This window comes from Corylus avellana, chromosome ca4 (genome assembly GCF_901000735.1).
Source record: "Corylus avellana chromosome ca4, CavTom2PMs-1.0".
NCBI classification, from domain to species: domain Eukaryota; kingdom Viridiplantae; phylum Streptophyta; class Magnoliopsida; order Fagales; family Betulaceae; genus Corylus; species Corylus avellana.
This window is the reverse complement of record NC_081544.1, coordinates 29,886,227-29,902,787: the sequence shown is the minus strand read 5'-3', so window position 1 is coordinate 29,902,787 and position 16,561 is coordinate 29,886,227. Positions and strand designations below refer to the sequence as shown.

The 16,561-nt window shown below is 34.9% G+C and overlaps 2 protein-coding genes across 5 annotated transcripts; one reads left to right on the top strand and one right to left on the bottom strand.

Moving 5' to 3' along the window:
- Window positions 1–1,207: 1,207 nt before the first annotated feature.
- LOC132177707 (uracil-DNA glycosylase, mitochondrial) lies at window positions 1,208–4,855 on the bottom strand. The gene is made up of 6 exons (XM_059590137.1): window positions 4,404–4,855; window positions 3,929–4,311; window positions 3,573–3,603; window positions 2,832–2,967; window positions 2,402–2,485; window positions 1,208–1,582 (listed from the first exon to the last, which is right to left on the bottom strand). Exons 1-6 carry the CDS (start codon window positions 4,678–4,680, stop codon window positions 1,516–1,518), a joined length of 978 nt encoding a protein of 325 aa, XP_059446120.1. The 5' UTR covers window positions 4,681–4,855; the 3' UTR covers window positions 1,208–1,515.
- A 1,811-nt stretch (window positions 4,856–6,666) lies between these two features.
- Window positions 6,667–14,786, top strand: LOC132179354 (DNA repair protein XRCC2 homolog). 4 transcript variants are annotated; one of them, XR_009439914.1, is made up of 11 exons: window positions 6,667–6,908; window positions 7,088–7,238; window positions 8,060–8,217; window positions 10,044–10,114; window positions 11,488–11,550; window positions 12,283–12,420; window positions 12,942–13,035; window positions 13,515–13,551; window positions 13,678–13,778; window positions 13,886–13,971; window positions 14,639–14,786. XR_009439914.1 is itself a non-coding variant. In XM_059592058.1 (11 exons), exons 1-11 carry the CDS (start codon window positions 6,717–6,719, stop codon window positions 14,628–14,630), a joined length of 1,125 nt encoding a protein of 374 aa, XP_059448041.1. In that variant the 5' UTR covers window positions 6,667–6,716; the 3' UTR covers window positions 14,631–14,786. The 4 variants fall into 4 exon arrangements, 2 of the variants coding, with proteins under 2 accessions (XP_059448041.1, XP_059448040.1); XR_009439913.1 differs by having other exon boundaries at window positions 14,620–14,786; XM_059592058.1 differs by having other exon boundaries at window positions 13,863–13,971; window positions 14,620–14,786.
- Window positions 14,787–16,561: the final 1,775 nt, after the last annotated feature.

Here is a 16,561-nt window from a genome sequence, read left to right as displayed (position 1 = left end):
ACGTTTATACCCCTGGCTTTTGTATAAAATTCCAACTTCTAAAACGTTTTTTTATTTAAAAAAAAAAAACAAAAATCAGGGATATTTTGGTCTTTTTTTGAATTTTTAACGGCTAAAATTAACGGAAGTGTCCAAATTGAGAGCAATTGAAAGTTCAGGGGACTAAATTGAGAGATTTTGAAGTTCAGGGGGGGTATTTCAAAACGGGTGAAAGTTTGGGGTCCTTAGTGAAGTTTCCCCTAAATTTTAATAGTAAAAATTTTTGTTTACTTTTTTTAAAAAATATATTAAAAAAGGCAAGCGGAAACACCAACCAATTTTTTTAACTGGGCGTGATCATAATGGACCTGGATCCTCTAGCTAGTCCCTTATTTTATAAGGATAGAATGGTCATTTCACTTTTTTTAGACCATTCTATCCTGGTAGAAAGAAGGACCGACTCCTCTCCATTTCATTTAAAATTGAGATAATCACTCTCCGATCATAATAAGGTCTACCCACAGGAAACTGCACAAAAATAGCTTAAATGATGAGAATCACATGCGACCTTTAAAGTCCAACTAAGTCATAACATGACGCAACTTTTTTGAGACATCAATAAAACTCAAGACAGCTAATATTAATAAAATTGAAAGTTCGTATCTCACACCCAACTATATGACCAACCATATAATGACGTAATGAATTAAATTTCCAATTGAAAATAGAATGAATCTTTACCGATCTATTTTTGAATTGGCCACTAATGAGTCACGTTCTTTTGCCTTCTTCAAATTACTTGGAACTAATGAGTCACGTTCTTTTGCCTTCTTCAAATTACTTGGAAAAACAAAGGCTTACTTTTTTTTTTTCTTTTATTACTCCTATGCAGTTCACTTTTAACCCTTTTATAAAAAAATTAGTGTCCTTCAAGTAAACCTTTTGATAGTAAAACTAAAGAAATAGGGGATTTAATTGTACTGTTGTTAGTTGTTCATGGAGGTTTTAGACTAATGTTTTATTCAAATATTCAAATGAAAATGATCAAAAAGTAGAAAATAAGAGATCTCCCTTAAGATCTCATGTAATTTGTATGTAATACACATTTGTTAATCTAATCTATTTTTCAAGATAGGCAAAAATAAAAATAAAAATAAAAATTGAAAATTAAATGCAATAAAAATAAATAACACAGAAATGTAGTGTGCTGAAACCGAAAGGAAATGAATGGAATTGCAACTTTCCCTATCATAATTGCATTGCAAGAGGGATTCTCCATCAGCATTGTAGAGCAAATGGAATTCAGAAATAGGCAAACATTTTTGGTCGTGTGCTGCTATTGGACAATACAAAAACCATAACAGACACAATACAAAAACCATAGCAGACATTCTGCTGCATCAGAACCATTGTTGAAAGAATCTTTAGTAGGGAAATGGATTTACATATGAAAGAAGATCCAGAACTTGTCTTAAATCTCAGAAGAGATTTTGGCAAACACAAAAATGAAGTTAGGATAGAAGCTGTTCATCTAAGTCAAAGTTGCCAATCTATGGGGGCAATACCCATTTCCTCCAGAAGCTGGTTGGTGCGAGAAAAATGCCTGTCCACATCAAGAAAAATTGAGTACCATAACACACTTCTTTCTTGCCCATGCAACAGATATAGATACCCTCTGGATAACTAGATAAAATTGTATTGCAAGAAGTGTTATACAGTTAAAAAGTGTGGATAAATTCAAGGTCATGCTTGCCAATAGTAGGAAATTTTGTATTATTAATTTGCATAATAGCCTTGGTGTTATGAATCTCCTCTTCAATTCGTCGGTCGACCACATAGTATAGTCCTTAAATTCTATCATAGGTGTAGTTCTTCTCTGAATCAGCATGTAAATGAAGTTTAGTTCTTATTGACACATGGCTTAACCTTCTTTCTTTCTTTTTGAAGAGTCTGGCATGCTATAAAAGTTAATAGGTTCTTTTGGACAATAATATCTAGGCTCTAAAAATAAATGTTCAAGGTGAGAATTGCCTTGAGTCCTTGACTACTATCTACAACCCTACTTAGTAATAATATTCACGAAACATTAAGAAGGTGCAGAATTGAGATTATTACTAAGACCTGGAAGAATACACTTGAAACTTTTTCTAGCCAAATCAAACAATCGCGAGATTATATACGGAGCTGTTGGTTTGACTTAAGTAACTTAATGTTATTTGCATTTTTTAGGACATTTGATGCCAAAACTTCTATATGGTTAATTCCAAAAATTACATTCCAGACAAATATGTTATACACTTATCACTTCAATCCAGACCGAAATAATATATAAAAGAATCTAGTAGACAAGGCATTCCTGCTATATTTCTGAAATTTAAAAAATGGAGAGAATTAATCGCATGCTTCATGGAATTAAACATACCTGCAGCCAAAAAAACCCCTGTGTGCAGACAAACCAGAAGGATGTGCTGCTTTGAGAATGTGATGCTTACTCTTATCAATCAACCTGTACATTTTTAATTAAAAGGTGCAGTAACAAAATCCACCCTGCCTCCCACCTCCCACCCCAAATCCTAGGAAACTAAACTCTCAAAAGACAGAACCCAAGTTCTTCTGAACTTATTTATCAAGAGAATGAAAACAGAATTTATCTTGGGTGATTGAATAATAAACAAATAATTCACATGTTTAGTTTGAAATTTCTCCATATGTACTCAAGCCCATCTGTGTGTGGATGGGCACGAGTGTGAATGACAAGAGAGAGGGAGAGGGAGAGCAGTACTTTTTCTTTTGTTATGTCTTCTTCAGAAAATTCTATTTCATATGCAACTAGGCCTGCCAAATGGTAGTACCTGGATTTTTCTTGAGCAGAGTTCCCCCATAGGAGAAAAACGACTCCTTCCTTCTTTTGTGAAATTGTGTTAATAACAGCATCAGTAAATTGCTCCCATCCTTTCTTTGCATGAGAGTTAGCCTGATGATTCCTAACTGGATACAAAAACAGAAAGGCTGAAAAGAGAGAGAAGAAGAAAGACCCGCCCCCAAATATATATATTTGCAGCCCTAAAAGCAATATATTGAGTAACAAAGGTTTTGATCACAAAATTGTATTGCAAAAAATAAAAGAAAAATAGTCAAACTCATACTAGGATATATGTGAATTTTTCTGAACAACCTAATGTAGGACAAATCCCAAAAATTCAAATTAGATGGCCGTGGCAAACAGTGAAGAAATTTTGCCTAGCATTGTTTGCAAGTAACCAATTTTGCCAATTAAAATTATAAAAACATTTTTGCACAAAGATTTGCTTTCAATAAGTGCAGCACTACGACCAATTTCAATTGCATCTAATTAATGGAAATGAAAGCAAACACCAAGACACCAATTTTTCATAGGGTAACTGCTTTTGGAATATAAACATTATTATCAGTTACCATTTGTTGCATAGAGCTTTCGAAGAACTGCCTCAATCATGCTCCCAAACCATCATACAACTTAACATTATAACAATGTTCAGAGAGGAAACCTAGTAGATCTAACAATAATATGACAATAAAATTCATTAGGAGTTTAGAGAAATGAGGAGCCCTACCAGTGAGAACAGCATTGAGCAATAGAACACCCTAGAACACAGTAAAATAAATGTCAGACAATAACATATTAGAAAAGAGGCTACTGCAGAAATATATTTCAAATAATTCCACAAGCATAAAATCAGTTTTGCACATAGAAATAATATATATTGCTACTCATAATGAATTGGAGGAGCACATAACACATTCAGCACAAGGTCCCAACTGTCAAAAAACTTTCAATGGGCAGCCGAATAGGGCTAAAAAACGTACTTCATTTTAAGAACTTTTTCCTCAACTCCATTCCTAAAAAAGAAACTTTATTAGAATTGAGAAATGGGAAGCTCCCTTTTCCTGAGAATGTTGCGGTCCATACCTGTACAGTCCACTTCTGTAGATTCCCATGAGACGGGACTGAACAGCCAAGATCTTCGTGCAGTTCCTTAAAAATGTTAAGCAAACTAGAAGGGAGCTTCACTCCCTCAGGGACAGAGAAGGAAAGGCCCATAGCTTGGCCAGGTCCATGATAAGGGTCCTGTCCAAGAATAACAGCCTTGACAGCGTCGAAAGGTGTAGAGTTGAGAGCATTGAAGATCAAATGAGGAGGCGGGTATATGGGCACGCTTGTGCTAGAGCACATCTCGTTTTGGAGAAACTTGCAGAGGTTCAGAGCATAGGGCTTCTGAAGCTCTCCCGGAAGCGCTCTCAACCACGTCCCCTCCACCAACAGCTCCGACAATTTCACATGATCTCCTTCACCTTCACTTGTTGCCAAATCCACAGTTATCCCATCACTATTCGTCAGAATGCCAACAACAACAACCAGAAGAAGAAGAATAAGCAGAGCTTACCTTTGGCCTTGGAGACGTTTTGGGAGCAGATTTTGAGATTGAGTTTGGCTTTGGCGAGCGATCTGTTGAGTTCCATGCGGGCTTTTTGTTGGGCATTGTTGGGGGAGGTATCGTCTTCGGAGCTGAGGTGGGTGTGGGACTGAGACTCGGACTGGCAATGGGTTTTGATCGATTTACAAAGCGCTGAATCGGGTGATGAGGATGAGAGTTTGATGCGCTTGGCAGATGCTGCTGGTTTGAAGAAATCCATCAGGGTTCTGGAGGAACCAGAAGCCATCGTTTCTTTTCTTTTTTCGATTTAATTTACTTTCTCACCGAATTGGGCCAAAATAATGAGCATTATAGAAGATATATGCGTAGCGATGGTGCGTTCCCAAGCCCAAGAAACTTTTGGGAGGGAAAAGTGGAAAACGAGAAGCGCGGTATGGAGGGAAATTCAGGATACAGAGGATCGAGTGGAGATTTTTCTTTTTTTGGAAGGGAAAATTACGGGTCGCCTCTCAGAGTTAACAGCTTTCAATTCAAACACTAAAGTTTTAATTTTTGCAATTTACTTATTCAAAATTTTAAAATTTTACAATTTGATCAATTATATCAAAAACTTTCCATATTGCCCATCATTTTTATTTATTTAATTATTTTTTATAAAAAATTAAAAAATAAAATTCGGATGAGCAAATTAAAACTTTGGTGTTCGAATTAAAAAACATTATCAGCTTTAAACTATAATTTTCCCTTTTTTGAAAAATGCAAATAACAACGGGAAGGATACATATTATTTGAGCCCCTTTTAAAAACATGAAATCAATCTTTACAAATCATTCTTTCTTTTCATTTCCCAACATAAGTTAACGATTTTTAAAAAAAAATTCACATAATTTTCTTGAATTCTTTTAAAACTTTTACAATTACTCTTCTAAGGTTGAAATCTTTTAATTTAATCTATTGAACTTTTAATTTTTTAAAATGTCACTAATTCATTAGATTTTTTTTTTGTTAAATCTTAATTGAGGGACGTCAAAATTACCAAAATATCTCTTTTTTTTAAAAAAAAAAAAAATTATAAATATTTAGGTGTTAGTTAGGTTTAATATAATTTACAAAAATACTCACGTCTAACTATTTGTGATTTTTTTAGGGTTAACAACATTTTTGCCCATGTGGTTTAATTCTTTTATTTTTACCCACTTAAGCTTCATTTTGTATTGCATATAGTACCTCGCTTATGACTAAAATTAGATATAGTATTTTTGTCCAATTTGATGAAAATCTACATCAATACCTTTAACAACTCAATATGTGTCCCTATTTTTTTTTTTTTAAAAAAATATTATTATTATTAAAAACATTTTTTGAAAATAGACAAAATGAAAGTGGTCAGCAACCCTCCACTCCTAATTTGCCTTAAGGGGTCCAACCACCCCTAACGAGTTTGAGGGTGGTCGAATCACCCCCAACTTACAAAATGGGATAACCAAAACCATTCCCAACAGCCTTGGGATAGCTTTGCCACCTTAGTTTGGCCTGAGGTGGCCAAAGATAACCCTCCAAATTTAATTTACAGGGTTTAAGCCCTTTAGGGGTGTCTCAACCACCCAATAGCCTTTATGGGTAGTTTAGCCACCCCTAAAAAACCTAAACTCTTAAAAAAAAAAAAAAAAAACAAGGTTAAGGACAAGCGAGGTGGGTTAAGCCACTCTCGAGGCTGTTGAAGGTGGTTTCAATCACCTAGCCTCATTTTGCAAGTTGGAGGTGGTTTGAAGGGACATTGGGGTGGGTTATGGCTGTTAAGCTACCTCAAACCAGCCACCCTTTTTTCCAATTTCTTTTTTTAATATTTTTAATTTTTAAGGGCACCTGTTGAGCTTTTAAGAGTATTTATGTAGATTTCCGTCAATTTATGAATGGAAGTTAGATGAAGATACTCTCTCTTCTTTTAGTAATGAGTAAGACACCATACTTGATACAAAATAAAACATAAATGGGTAAAAATAAAGTAGTTAAACTACATGGGGTAAGTGGTGTTTAACAATTTTTATATTACTTTTATAAAAGAGCATGTATATTTTGGAAATTTTGACATCATTTTTTTTTAAAAAACCTAATAAATTGGTACCATTACAATAAATTAAAAGTTTAATACATTAAAATTGAGAGTACGTGGTTGAAAGTTCATGAAATTAACTTAAGTTTTACCAATTTTTTTTAGCACTATATATATATATTATAGAATGTGCGATTTGGCTTTAGTGATTTACCTCGGAGTGGGTATCCTCCCGCCCAAAGGCGTCCGTAAGCAGTTTGAAGTGAAAAATGGAGCAGGTGGTGGGCAGCCCCAAAGGGTGGATCGATGGGGACGAGAGCGCCAAAGAGATGCTCGCTAGAGTCCTAACAGCGCGCCCCTTCTTGCTTCTTCCGCCGCTTCATAGGGTTCCTCTACGCGTCGGTAACGTGGTTGAGCTTGTCGGGCCCTCTCCTTCTTCCAAAACCCACGTCCTGATTCAGGTACCAAACATAATTCCCCATATTTCATCTATTAAAATTTGAAAGTTGAAATTTTCTAAGTGTATCCAAACATTGAAAAATGCTGAAGATATTTTACAGAAAACGATTTACGTAGAAACAAAGGGAGCCTTAATTCAATTAACACGATTACCCCGTACCCCATAATTGAATATGTGTAGGCTGCAGTGAGCTGTGTTCTTCCTAAAGAGTGGAATGGGGTGCACTATGGAGGCTCGGACCACTTGGTTGTGTTCCTTGACTTGGACTGTCGATTTGATATTTTGCGCTTTTCAGAAATGCTAAAGCATCGAATAATTGGGGAATCTATTGGTAAGAATCCGTGCAACATTCCTTTGTTTTTTGATCAAAATCTAAGTCTATGCGTCGCTAAGAGAGTCTCACAGTTAGGCTTATTGGCTGCATAATTTGTTACTCAACTGGTATCGCTGGATATAGTGTCCGATTCTTTCACTCGTGATAACTGTTTGACACTTTGTCTGAAAGAGAAACCTTACATGTGGTCACTGACGTGCTGTTACACTTTATCCCTTCTTTTATAGCTCATTTAGTTTATCTTAAGCAGGAACTGGGTTTTAGGAAATTTCTCCAAGCCAGCTTATTAAACTGACTTATATTCTTAGAGCATGTTGGGCTGGAAGAATTTCTTAAAACCCAATTTGGAGGACAACTTTGTCATTGGATAAATGACAAAGAAAAGGTTCTCCAACTCAAAGACCAAACACTATAGGTCAAACCTATGCTCTATGCTTTTGCAATCATATACGAACTGGAAACTGAAAGCAAGAGCTTTAGAGAAGGGGTTAATGATACCTTTCATTACCACGTCACTTTTTTGTGCAAGACCAGATGAAATAAATGGTTTATTTGTTTATTGTTCTCCATACTGAGAATGAGAGTACAATGCTAGCCAATTATTCATATGGGAAGGGAAGGCATTGGGGGCCGAAGTTTATATGATGTGTTGATGCAGCCATGGAAAAGGGCTGTAGCTACTATTGTGTGTGTTGTAGGAATCCTGATATGATTTTCTTTCGTCCAATAACAAATCTTATCTTTCCATATCTTTGTTTGTTTGGAAGTTTGAGCAAGTTAAGCTTTAAATTTGTTATAGTTTGGTTTGAATTTTGTAGGATCAATGAAAATAGATTCGGAGAAGATGGATTTTGACTTATGGAACAATGATAAAAAAAGGAGACCAGCTTATGATGAGGAATTATATGTTTTGTGTATGAGACGATTCTTGTATGCCCGATGTTATGATAGTTTTGAATTTCTTGCCACTCTCAAGGTGAGGAGTTTTTTTTTCCTCTCTCTCTGTAAGTGCTTATTCTAATAAAAAAAATCTAAAGTATCCATTTTATCTCTAATTTATTTTCTGTTTTTTCATGTTGGTGTTATTCTATAGTATGGGTTTTACCTTAAAATGTAAGTTGCTTTTGAAGCCATTACAAGTCAGGAAAAAAAGGGGAAGTAGATGCAAGAGAAAAGGGAAAGACCAGACCCACATAGTTGAGGAGATGTAAAGTGCAAAACAATGCTCTTCCTAAAAAGTAAGAGTTAATCATAAAAGCTTGCTCCCACAAGAATTCTTGCTTTATTTCGAGGCAAAGTATACATCACTACATAATAATTTCAATAATAACTACCAACAGTTACTTCACGTGGAAGTAAAAAATTACCTGCTTAAGAAACTACAATTACAACGATCTACTTGTTATGTACTGCTAGAATTTAGAGTTAATGTGGGAATATCAAATCATACTGAATCTACATATTTCTTTTCTGGAGCCTGCTCGAGTTGACAAAAACTTGGTCACTTATCATTTGCTCACCAAGATACCCATGTAATAATTCCTTTTCCTTTAAAAACGAAAAATCCATTGAGAAGAAACACAACTTTATTCTTATGAATGGTGGGCATAGAGGAGAAGGATAAGGCATCCCAAGAGGAGGGAATAAATGTGCTCTAGTTTTTTTTTTTTTTTTTTTTTAAAAAAAAAGAAATGCAAAAAAAGGAGAAAAAATTAGAGGAAAATGATCAAGGAGAATTATTGTCAAATGCCTCTGATGTGGATAAAAGTGGCATCTAGCAAAACTTGCATAAAAGATGTGTTGAAATTCATATATGTGGGAAGCTTAATTTTTTAGGAACCATGTCATTTGTGATTATTCTTTAGACTTCTTGACCTGCCTCCAAGTATTGAGTGAACTGCTGAAACAGTTACTTCTTGGTTTTTTTTTTTTTTTATAGGAAAATTAATGTGTATTAGCACCACATCCTTTTCTGTTATTGGGTATTTTGTAATCTCCAAAGTTGCTGCTATTTGATGGGGTCAGAATCATATCTCTTCCACTAGCTTAAATGGCAAATTGAAGCATAAATTTCCACTTATCATAGCTCGTTACCATCTCATGGAAATAAGCATTAGTGATATTCTTTAATTAAAATGTGTCATCACTGAGAACTTATTAATGGGCAAACTAGAACTTATACAACCAACTGTGTTGAGTTCTTGTGCTTGTTACAGGTATTAACATCTTGTGACATGATCTTATGATGGCAATGCACCACCTCTGCAACACTTTCTAGGAGACTAATGACAATTCTTTGTGTTTCTCCAAGTATCACAATTGTTAGAGTGCCTTATGGCATCCAATAGTATTTTTAATTTCATCAAATAGAAAAGTACAGAACTAGCTTTTGTTACTTGATATGCAATAACTGGAACAAACTTGCCTATAACTTGATAATGTGGAATTCTATTGAATGCAATAAGTTCTACCATATGGAACTTATTTATGTATTTTGCTTTGAGAAAGGGGGTTGGGGGGTTCACACGGCTTATTCTCAAGCATTATCAACTATGCCAACAATGGCGGGTATCACTTCATATGTCCATCCATGAACAAAGTTTTCTTTAATAACCCAACTAATCTCAATGCATTTTGGTGTCCTAACAATCATTTATTCCATAAATTAGGTTTATTTGCTCAAATTCCTTGTTAAAGCTGGTGCATTAATTTTGTCCATACTTTGTTATCTTTTCCTTGCTAAAGCTTATATTAGTTGTGGAAGATATTATATATTTGATTCTTTTAATTTTTGGATAAAAGACATTGCACTATCGGATTCAGAAGGAAGAAGAAGCACATGGTACTAGTGTTCATATGCTCATGATCGACAGGTTTGTCTTGTAATATGGAGTTTTATGTTTCCAAATTGTTTTTCTAGGAATTTCTTAATGGCTTTACCAATTCTTTTTCCTTTTGGGGTTCATATTACTTTTTACTCAACTTTGTACTTTATGTTATGCTTGATTATCTTTAGCCTTTTTGGCATTATTGGTTTAGGCCATTAATATGAGCATTTTTTTTTTCTTCATAATTATTGTCATGATCATTTTTATTATTGTTATTGTCATGATCAATGCTATAATATTATCAATAAACACTCTTCATATATTTACATGACATTGTATCCTTACTGTCTCAAAACATGCCCAATCAACCATTCCTATCACATTGTATCTTGTTGTGCTTCATAACTTTCCTTTCTTTGCTTTTGGCCATCAATTGGCCTAATCATAGATTTATCTTATTCTATGTGCTTATGGCTTCCAGTTACCAGGAAATTGGCTGTCATCTTTTTGTAGATATCTCCATGATTAGGGGTTTTAATTCTTTGACAAGTGACTGGTTTTCTATAAATGATTGGCGCCACTAAACTAGGGTGTAACCTTAGATAAGAAAGTGTAGAGTGAGTGTGAGAGGGGCATCTTCTCCTTGTCAATTGTCAACCGGTTCCTTGCCAATCACCAACAACCCCCAATTGGTCACCAGCTGCTCCTCCAATCATTTCGAATTGCCCTACTCCATTCACTAGTCATATCATTGATCTTGGCTGATTTCCCTAGTTGCTAGGTTGATTGCCCAACCAAACCCCTTCAAGTTATTGCCTAACCCTCTGATCACCCACTGTCACATCCTTACCACCTAATATGATTCTGACCTGTTTGAAATTGATTCCAATCACTGAAAATAACGAGAATATAGAAAATTTTCTGTGCATGCCAAACATAAGAGAACTGGTAGATAACAAGATGTATTGTACTGGACATAGTTTTTAGCAGGAAGTTATTTACATGAAACAAATGGAGCCTGTTCACTATGGTAGAGCTAGGCCTGATAGATTACTTAAGAATAACCAAATTTTGCACCTTATTATTATTTTTTAATATTTGTAATGTGATTAAGAACATGTATGGATTAGAATCATAATAGAATTTCCTTTGAAAAGTGATCAAGGATGGTTTTCTGGTTTAGATGTAGGATTCTCTCTTTACACTTAGATATGAAAAGTGCTGATACACATTTTACATTTCCATGCTTCAAATATATGAATATTTGAATCTTTTAAAACTTACAATGTTTCTGTGATGTTTCTTTCCCATAGCATGATATGCATTATGAATTAATTTTCGTTTTAGCACAATTGAAGTTGAAATAGGTTGATGTAATTTAATTGTCAATATCTGAATGTGGATGCCTTTCTTAACAGCATTGGAGCTTTTCATTGGATAGATCGTGCCTCAACATTCATGCCAGTAGGGGGTAATAATAGGTAACAGTATAACAGATACAATTGAGGGACTTTGAATTGTGTACATAGCATAGTTATGTTTTACACATTGAGTGAGGTCATTGTTTTTTCTTTCTTATAGAATTATTGCTAGTTAATTGAAGTATTCCCACCTTCGTTGGGGGTATTGGTGGCGTTTGAAGTCGCTGCTGGCTTTGAGAGGGGGAAGGGTCTCCAACTGAGGTTTGGAATTACAAATTTTTAATTTTGTTGTGAAATCAGACTAATGGCTTAGGGCATTTGAAACTGGATCTTGAAGCCAATTCCAAGGCCAATATAAAGATCCAGACAATGGATTTGGCATTGGGCCTTCCAATTCCAAATCCAAGACCCAGTTCAGGGCCAAATCCAAGCTTCCAAATACACCCAAATATAATTGATGCAAAGTTGAGCATAGCTCTTTTCTGCCACAATCTTGTTCTTAAGATTGGTATATAATACGAACTTAGCCAAAATAGGGGAGAGTTCAAATAAGTTGTTTTTCATATACTGGATTTGTGTGATCTAGTATATTAATTTTTGCTCTAGGTTTTCTGTTCCTCTAATGTCCTAATTGGTAATCTTCCTCACATACATGCATTCAACTTTTGATTATTGTTAGTTTCTCTATGTATGCTGAGAAATTTGACAGTTATTGGATTAACTTTTTATTTGGGGAGTCAGATCATTCTCAGATTATACCTTATCTCAATGATTTAATTGTTTGGGTTGTAGGAAAAGCCATTCTCTGCAGACTGTGTCAGAAACTGTAGTTCAGGAGATTAGAAAGCTTCTAGTGCTGCATCCCATGCTTGTCATAGCTACAAAAGCAACCATTTTGGGGGATATATATGCTATGAATGATGCCAAATGGTAAGTCCCTGAAAGGCCAACCATCAGATTCTGAACTGGCAATTCATCAGGAGCAAGTTTGTATCATTCCTTCCGACACTAATCTGATGCTTACGATATTGCCCTTTCCTAAGCTACAACTCAACTACCATCCTGTGAAATACCCAATAACTAAAGGACTAGCGACCAACCCTGTCTTTCAAGTGCATGACGGGGAAGGCAATGGATCTACTTACCAACACTCTCACATCGTGCTTGATGCATGATTTTTAGAAATTCTGCATTTGATTAGGATTCTTGATGAGTTCTTGATTGTTTCTTAAATGGAAGAAAGAAAGAAAAAGAGATGCAGGAAATTTTACCAACTCTTTCTCTTGACAGATTAAATATGTTCCTTGATATTGGCTATTGCTCATACTAAACCTTACAAGGACCAAGTGGAAAAAGTGTTATTCTTACTTCAATGATAGAAAAGGCAGCTTTTGCTTTGCAAGTCCCTAGTCTACTTTAGGTTCTTGATCTATTGCGCAATATGTTAACAGGAATTTAAGAAAACCTGATACCTCAAATTGTAGAAGCGGGAGGATTACTTCTCAGCAACTTCCATACCGTGAGTATATGCCTTCTATCTGGCAGGTAATGTTTCATGATTAGTTGCTTGATAATAATATATTTCACCAGCATATTCCCAGAGAAGTTAGTATTCAACTATTTCCCATATGTTATTGCATATTTTACCCATTGCAGCATGCCATAATTGAAACTTGTGTTTCAAGATGAAGATAGCCAAACTTGGCTTTTGTTTGTTAGTTATCTAAGATGAAGTTATGCCTCATATTAATGGGGATTGTTCATTAGTTACCTTAAATGTGGTTTTGTTGCATATAACTGTTGTGGATATATCTTGTGGAGATTAGAAAAAAAGTATAATTGATTACACTTTCTTAATTGAATGTCTTTGTTGCATGATGTACTGAGGTGGGCATGGAACATATTAAAGTATATTATTGCTATATTAAAAACTTTCCACAAGCACTTTTCTCTTGAAATTGTTATGGTGTTCATTCCGTGTTAAAGCTGTACTGAGTGCTTGCTTGTATCTTGAATCTTTGCAGACTTTTGTTACACACAGGATACTTCTACGAGCATCAGGTTCAGAATTTTCTTTGTGATGGAAATTATAACGAATTTTGCCTTACTGATTGTTTTAATAGCAATATTAGCCATTAACTTTCTTTATCCTCAACCATGTATTTATGTTGTTTTTACTGCTTCCAGATGATCATCTCCCTGTAAGCAATGATCAAAATCACTCGCTCTACTTTTCAGAATGGCTGCTGCCATCACTGAGTTTCATAGACAAATTTATAGTGAAAGAGGTACACAACTGCCTATGCTAGTCAGCAATTGTGAATGTTATTAAAGGAATTAAGACATTTAGCCTTTTCTATTGGACATCTCAGGTATTTTGTTTTGGAACCTGCAGGCTGGCATCTTCATTGTTTCATGAAGTGCGTAGAGACTTGTGGTGCAGTCTTGCTTCTCATTTCTTGATCTTTCCCATTATGCCAGGTCAAAATGAATTCTTACTCCCCACCTCCTCCCTGCCTCTGTTCCGCCGTACAAAAAAAAAAACATATTTTACATGCTTCTCATTTTTATTTTGTAAATTTTTTTATTGATGCAGATTTTTTTTTTTTTTTTGGTGTGTAAATTATTTTGATTACAGATTTTTTTTTTTGGTAACTTCGTTCAGATCTTACCAAGCAAAAAGAATTAAACAATTTGTTTGCTCTGCAAGTGGAAGTCTACCATACTTTAACTAAAAAGACTAAAATTCATAACTCAAACTTTCATCGTAAAATTCATAACAAAGTAGTGTTTTTTTATGTTCACCAGTCTCATACTATTCAGTTAAAATTACCATGACAAAGGGTCAACAAAATTTCAAGATATTGGCAATATCTCGAGGATGTAGCGATGGCTTCCTTCAGGCCTTCAACAAGTCAGCTTTACTTGAGCATGAGACTGAAATTGAGTGATTGTCACTGTTTCAGGCCTCCTAGCGCACAGAGGTTTAATTTCAGTGCGTTGGAAGCCTGAGCAGCTCACTCTATTATCCACTAAATGTGATCTAAATTCTCTCTCTCTCTCGCTCTCTCTCTGGCACTTGAGCTGGATTTTTTTTTTTTTCTTTTTAACAATGAAGGTTAATGACAGGTTTATGGTGACCTTGCAGCAGTCTATAAAAGGTAGCATCCCCGCTTTAGAAGTACTGGCGTTTTAGGTTGATGATAGGTTGTGTTGGTACTTGCTGTATATTGATTCATAAAGTTTATTCTGCTACTTGATCCCTAGAATATATATTTCTTTGAAAATATTGATAAGATATGTGTAATTTACTCTAGCTAGTTATAGCAGTTGAAATTCTGGCCTTGAATTTTTTTTTAGTAAGAAAGAAGATGAATCTCATAAGCCCCAAGCTCATCCAAAAAAATGGGGGATAATTCCTAGGATAGTTTATGACAATTTTTGGCTGAGAAGTGGTGATTCTCATTGACTGTATGTGTATCCATATATACAAATATCTTTACAGAACAATAGGAAGGAATGCAGAATATTTGGAGAGAGCACAAAATTGATAGAATACAACTACTATATTCCTTGCCTGTTGTTAGATTCTGGCTGTTATCAGGTGTTGTGTGAGATTGCATGCTCACTGGCAGGCTAAGGATGTCACTTGGTTTCTCGCTGAGGTATTTCTAGATAATTGGACTGCATAAAATGTTGGAGTTATCAACCTGACAGATTTTAACAAAAGCACCATCACCAATCCTCCACGTTAAACATGCTCTGAGGGGTCTTAGGAAAACCATATACTTCTCCATGCATAAGAAGGCATACCACCCAATTTTGCTTCCAAAAAGTATTATTTGGATAGTATTTTTCCTTGAAAATCCTGCAAACCAAAGTATTTGAATTTTGTAGCAATCTCCACCTTTGTTTAACGAGCAAATTCGTATTGAAACACTCCTGGTCTTGGAATCCCAAGTCACCCTGAGACTTTGATATATCCATCCTCTCATCCATTATAATTTTGACGTCACATCTTTCTCCTAGTGCTCCCACCATAATTTTAACATCACTGAATTTATTTCTCTGCATGGTGATTTAAGCGGTTGAAAAAACATTTATACTATAGATTGTGATAGCTTGAATGACTACTTTCAAAAGGATCTCATTCCCTACTTAAGAGATAAACTTTACCCTCCAATTATTCAACTTGTTATAAATTCTGTCCTCGATGCTTTTGAATGTCAAACCAACGCCGATAATCCCAAGCACGCCTCATAGTTTTGTGAAGAGTGCACCCCAATAATAGCAAGAATTTGGTCTTTGATTTCCTAACTGGTGTTCTTCTAAACAAGATGAAAGTCTTATCCTTACTAAGCTTTTGACACGATGCTCATTCATTTATTTATAATAAATATTGTAACACGCATCATTCAAGCGAATTTGCTTCACAGAATATGAGACTATCATTTGCAAAAAAAAAAAAAAAAATGTTTAACTTCGTCTCTCCTTTAGTTATAAGAACTTTTGATAATGCATTTTTATACTCTTTATACTCGATAAGAGAGCTGAGAGTTAAATGACTTCACACAAAGGATAAAACGGTAAGGAGACGATGAATTTCTTTACCTAATTCCTCTAAATGGTGTTATATCATCTTGTGGTTTCCCATTTATAATGACATAATAAAAAACAAACCTAACAAATGCCATAATCAACTGTACCCATCTATCAACAAAACCAACTTTCTTTACCACTTCCTTTAGAAAATTCCATCACACCCTATCATAAGCTTCAGGTCCATGTACCCTATTTTTCCCTTCATACTAGTAGTATGCATGGTGGGAAGAGTTTTACATGCTACCGATAATTTTATCAGTAATACGCCTGCAGGATATAAAGGCACTTTGATCATGAGAAATGATGTTAGAAAAAAACCTTTATATATATATATAATTTTATTCTATTTTTTTTTTATTTTTTATAAACTATAAAGCCGTACTCAAACACTCTAGATGGCTGGTAAAAGCAAGCAACATACCCTGTAAATTTCTTCACTAACTGCTTATTCATTTCCTTTTTGACCTTT

What these genes read in the sequence shown, in the direction of transcription:
- LOC132177707 (XM_059590137.1), bottom strand. Translation starts at nt 4,680, where the DNA reads ATGGCTTCTGGTTCCTCCAGAACCCTGATGGATTTCTTCAAACCAGCA. An exon ending in TACAGAAGTGGACTGTACAG is followed by an intron (nt 3,604 to 3,928) that starts GTATGGACCGCA and finishes ACTGTGTTCTAG; the next exon opens with GGTGTTCTATTGCTCAATGC. An exon ending in TCTGCTCAAGAAAAATCCAG is followed by an intron (nt 2,486 to 2,831) that starts GTACTACCATTT and finishes AAAAATGTACAG; the next exon opens with GTTGATTGATAAGAGTAAGC.
- LOC132179354 (XM_059592057.1), top strand. Translation starts at nt 6,717, where the DNA reads ATGGAGCAGGTGGTGGGCAGCCCCAAAGGGTGGATCGATGGGGACGAG. An exon ending in AAACCCACGTCCTGATTCAG is followed by an intron (nt 6,909 to 7,087) that starts GTACCAAACATA and finishes GAATATGTGTAG; the next exon opens with GCTGCAGTGAGCTGTGTTCT. An exon ending in GATCTTTCCCATTATGCCAG is followed by an intron (nt 13,972 to 14,298) that starts GTCAAAATGAAT and finishes TATGTTCACCAG; the next exon opens with TCTCATACTATTCAGTTAAA.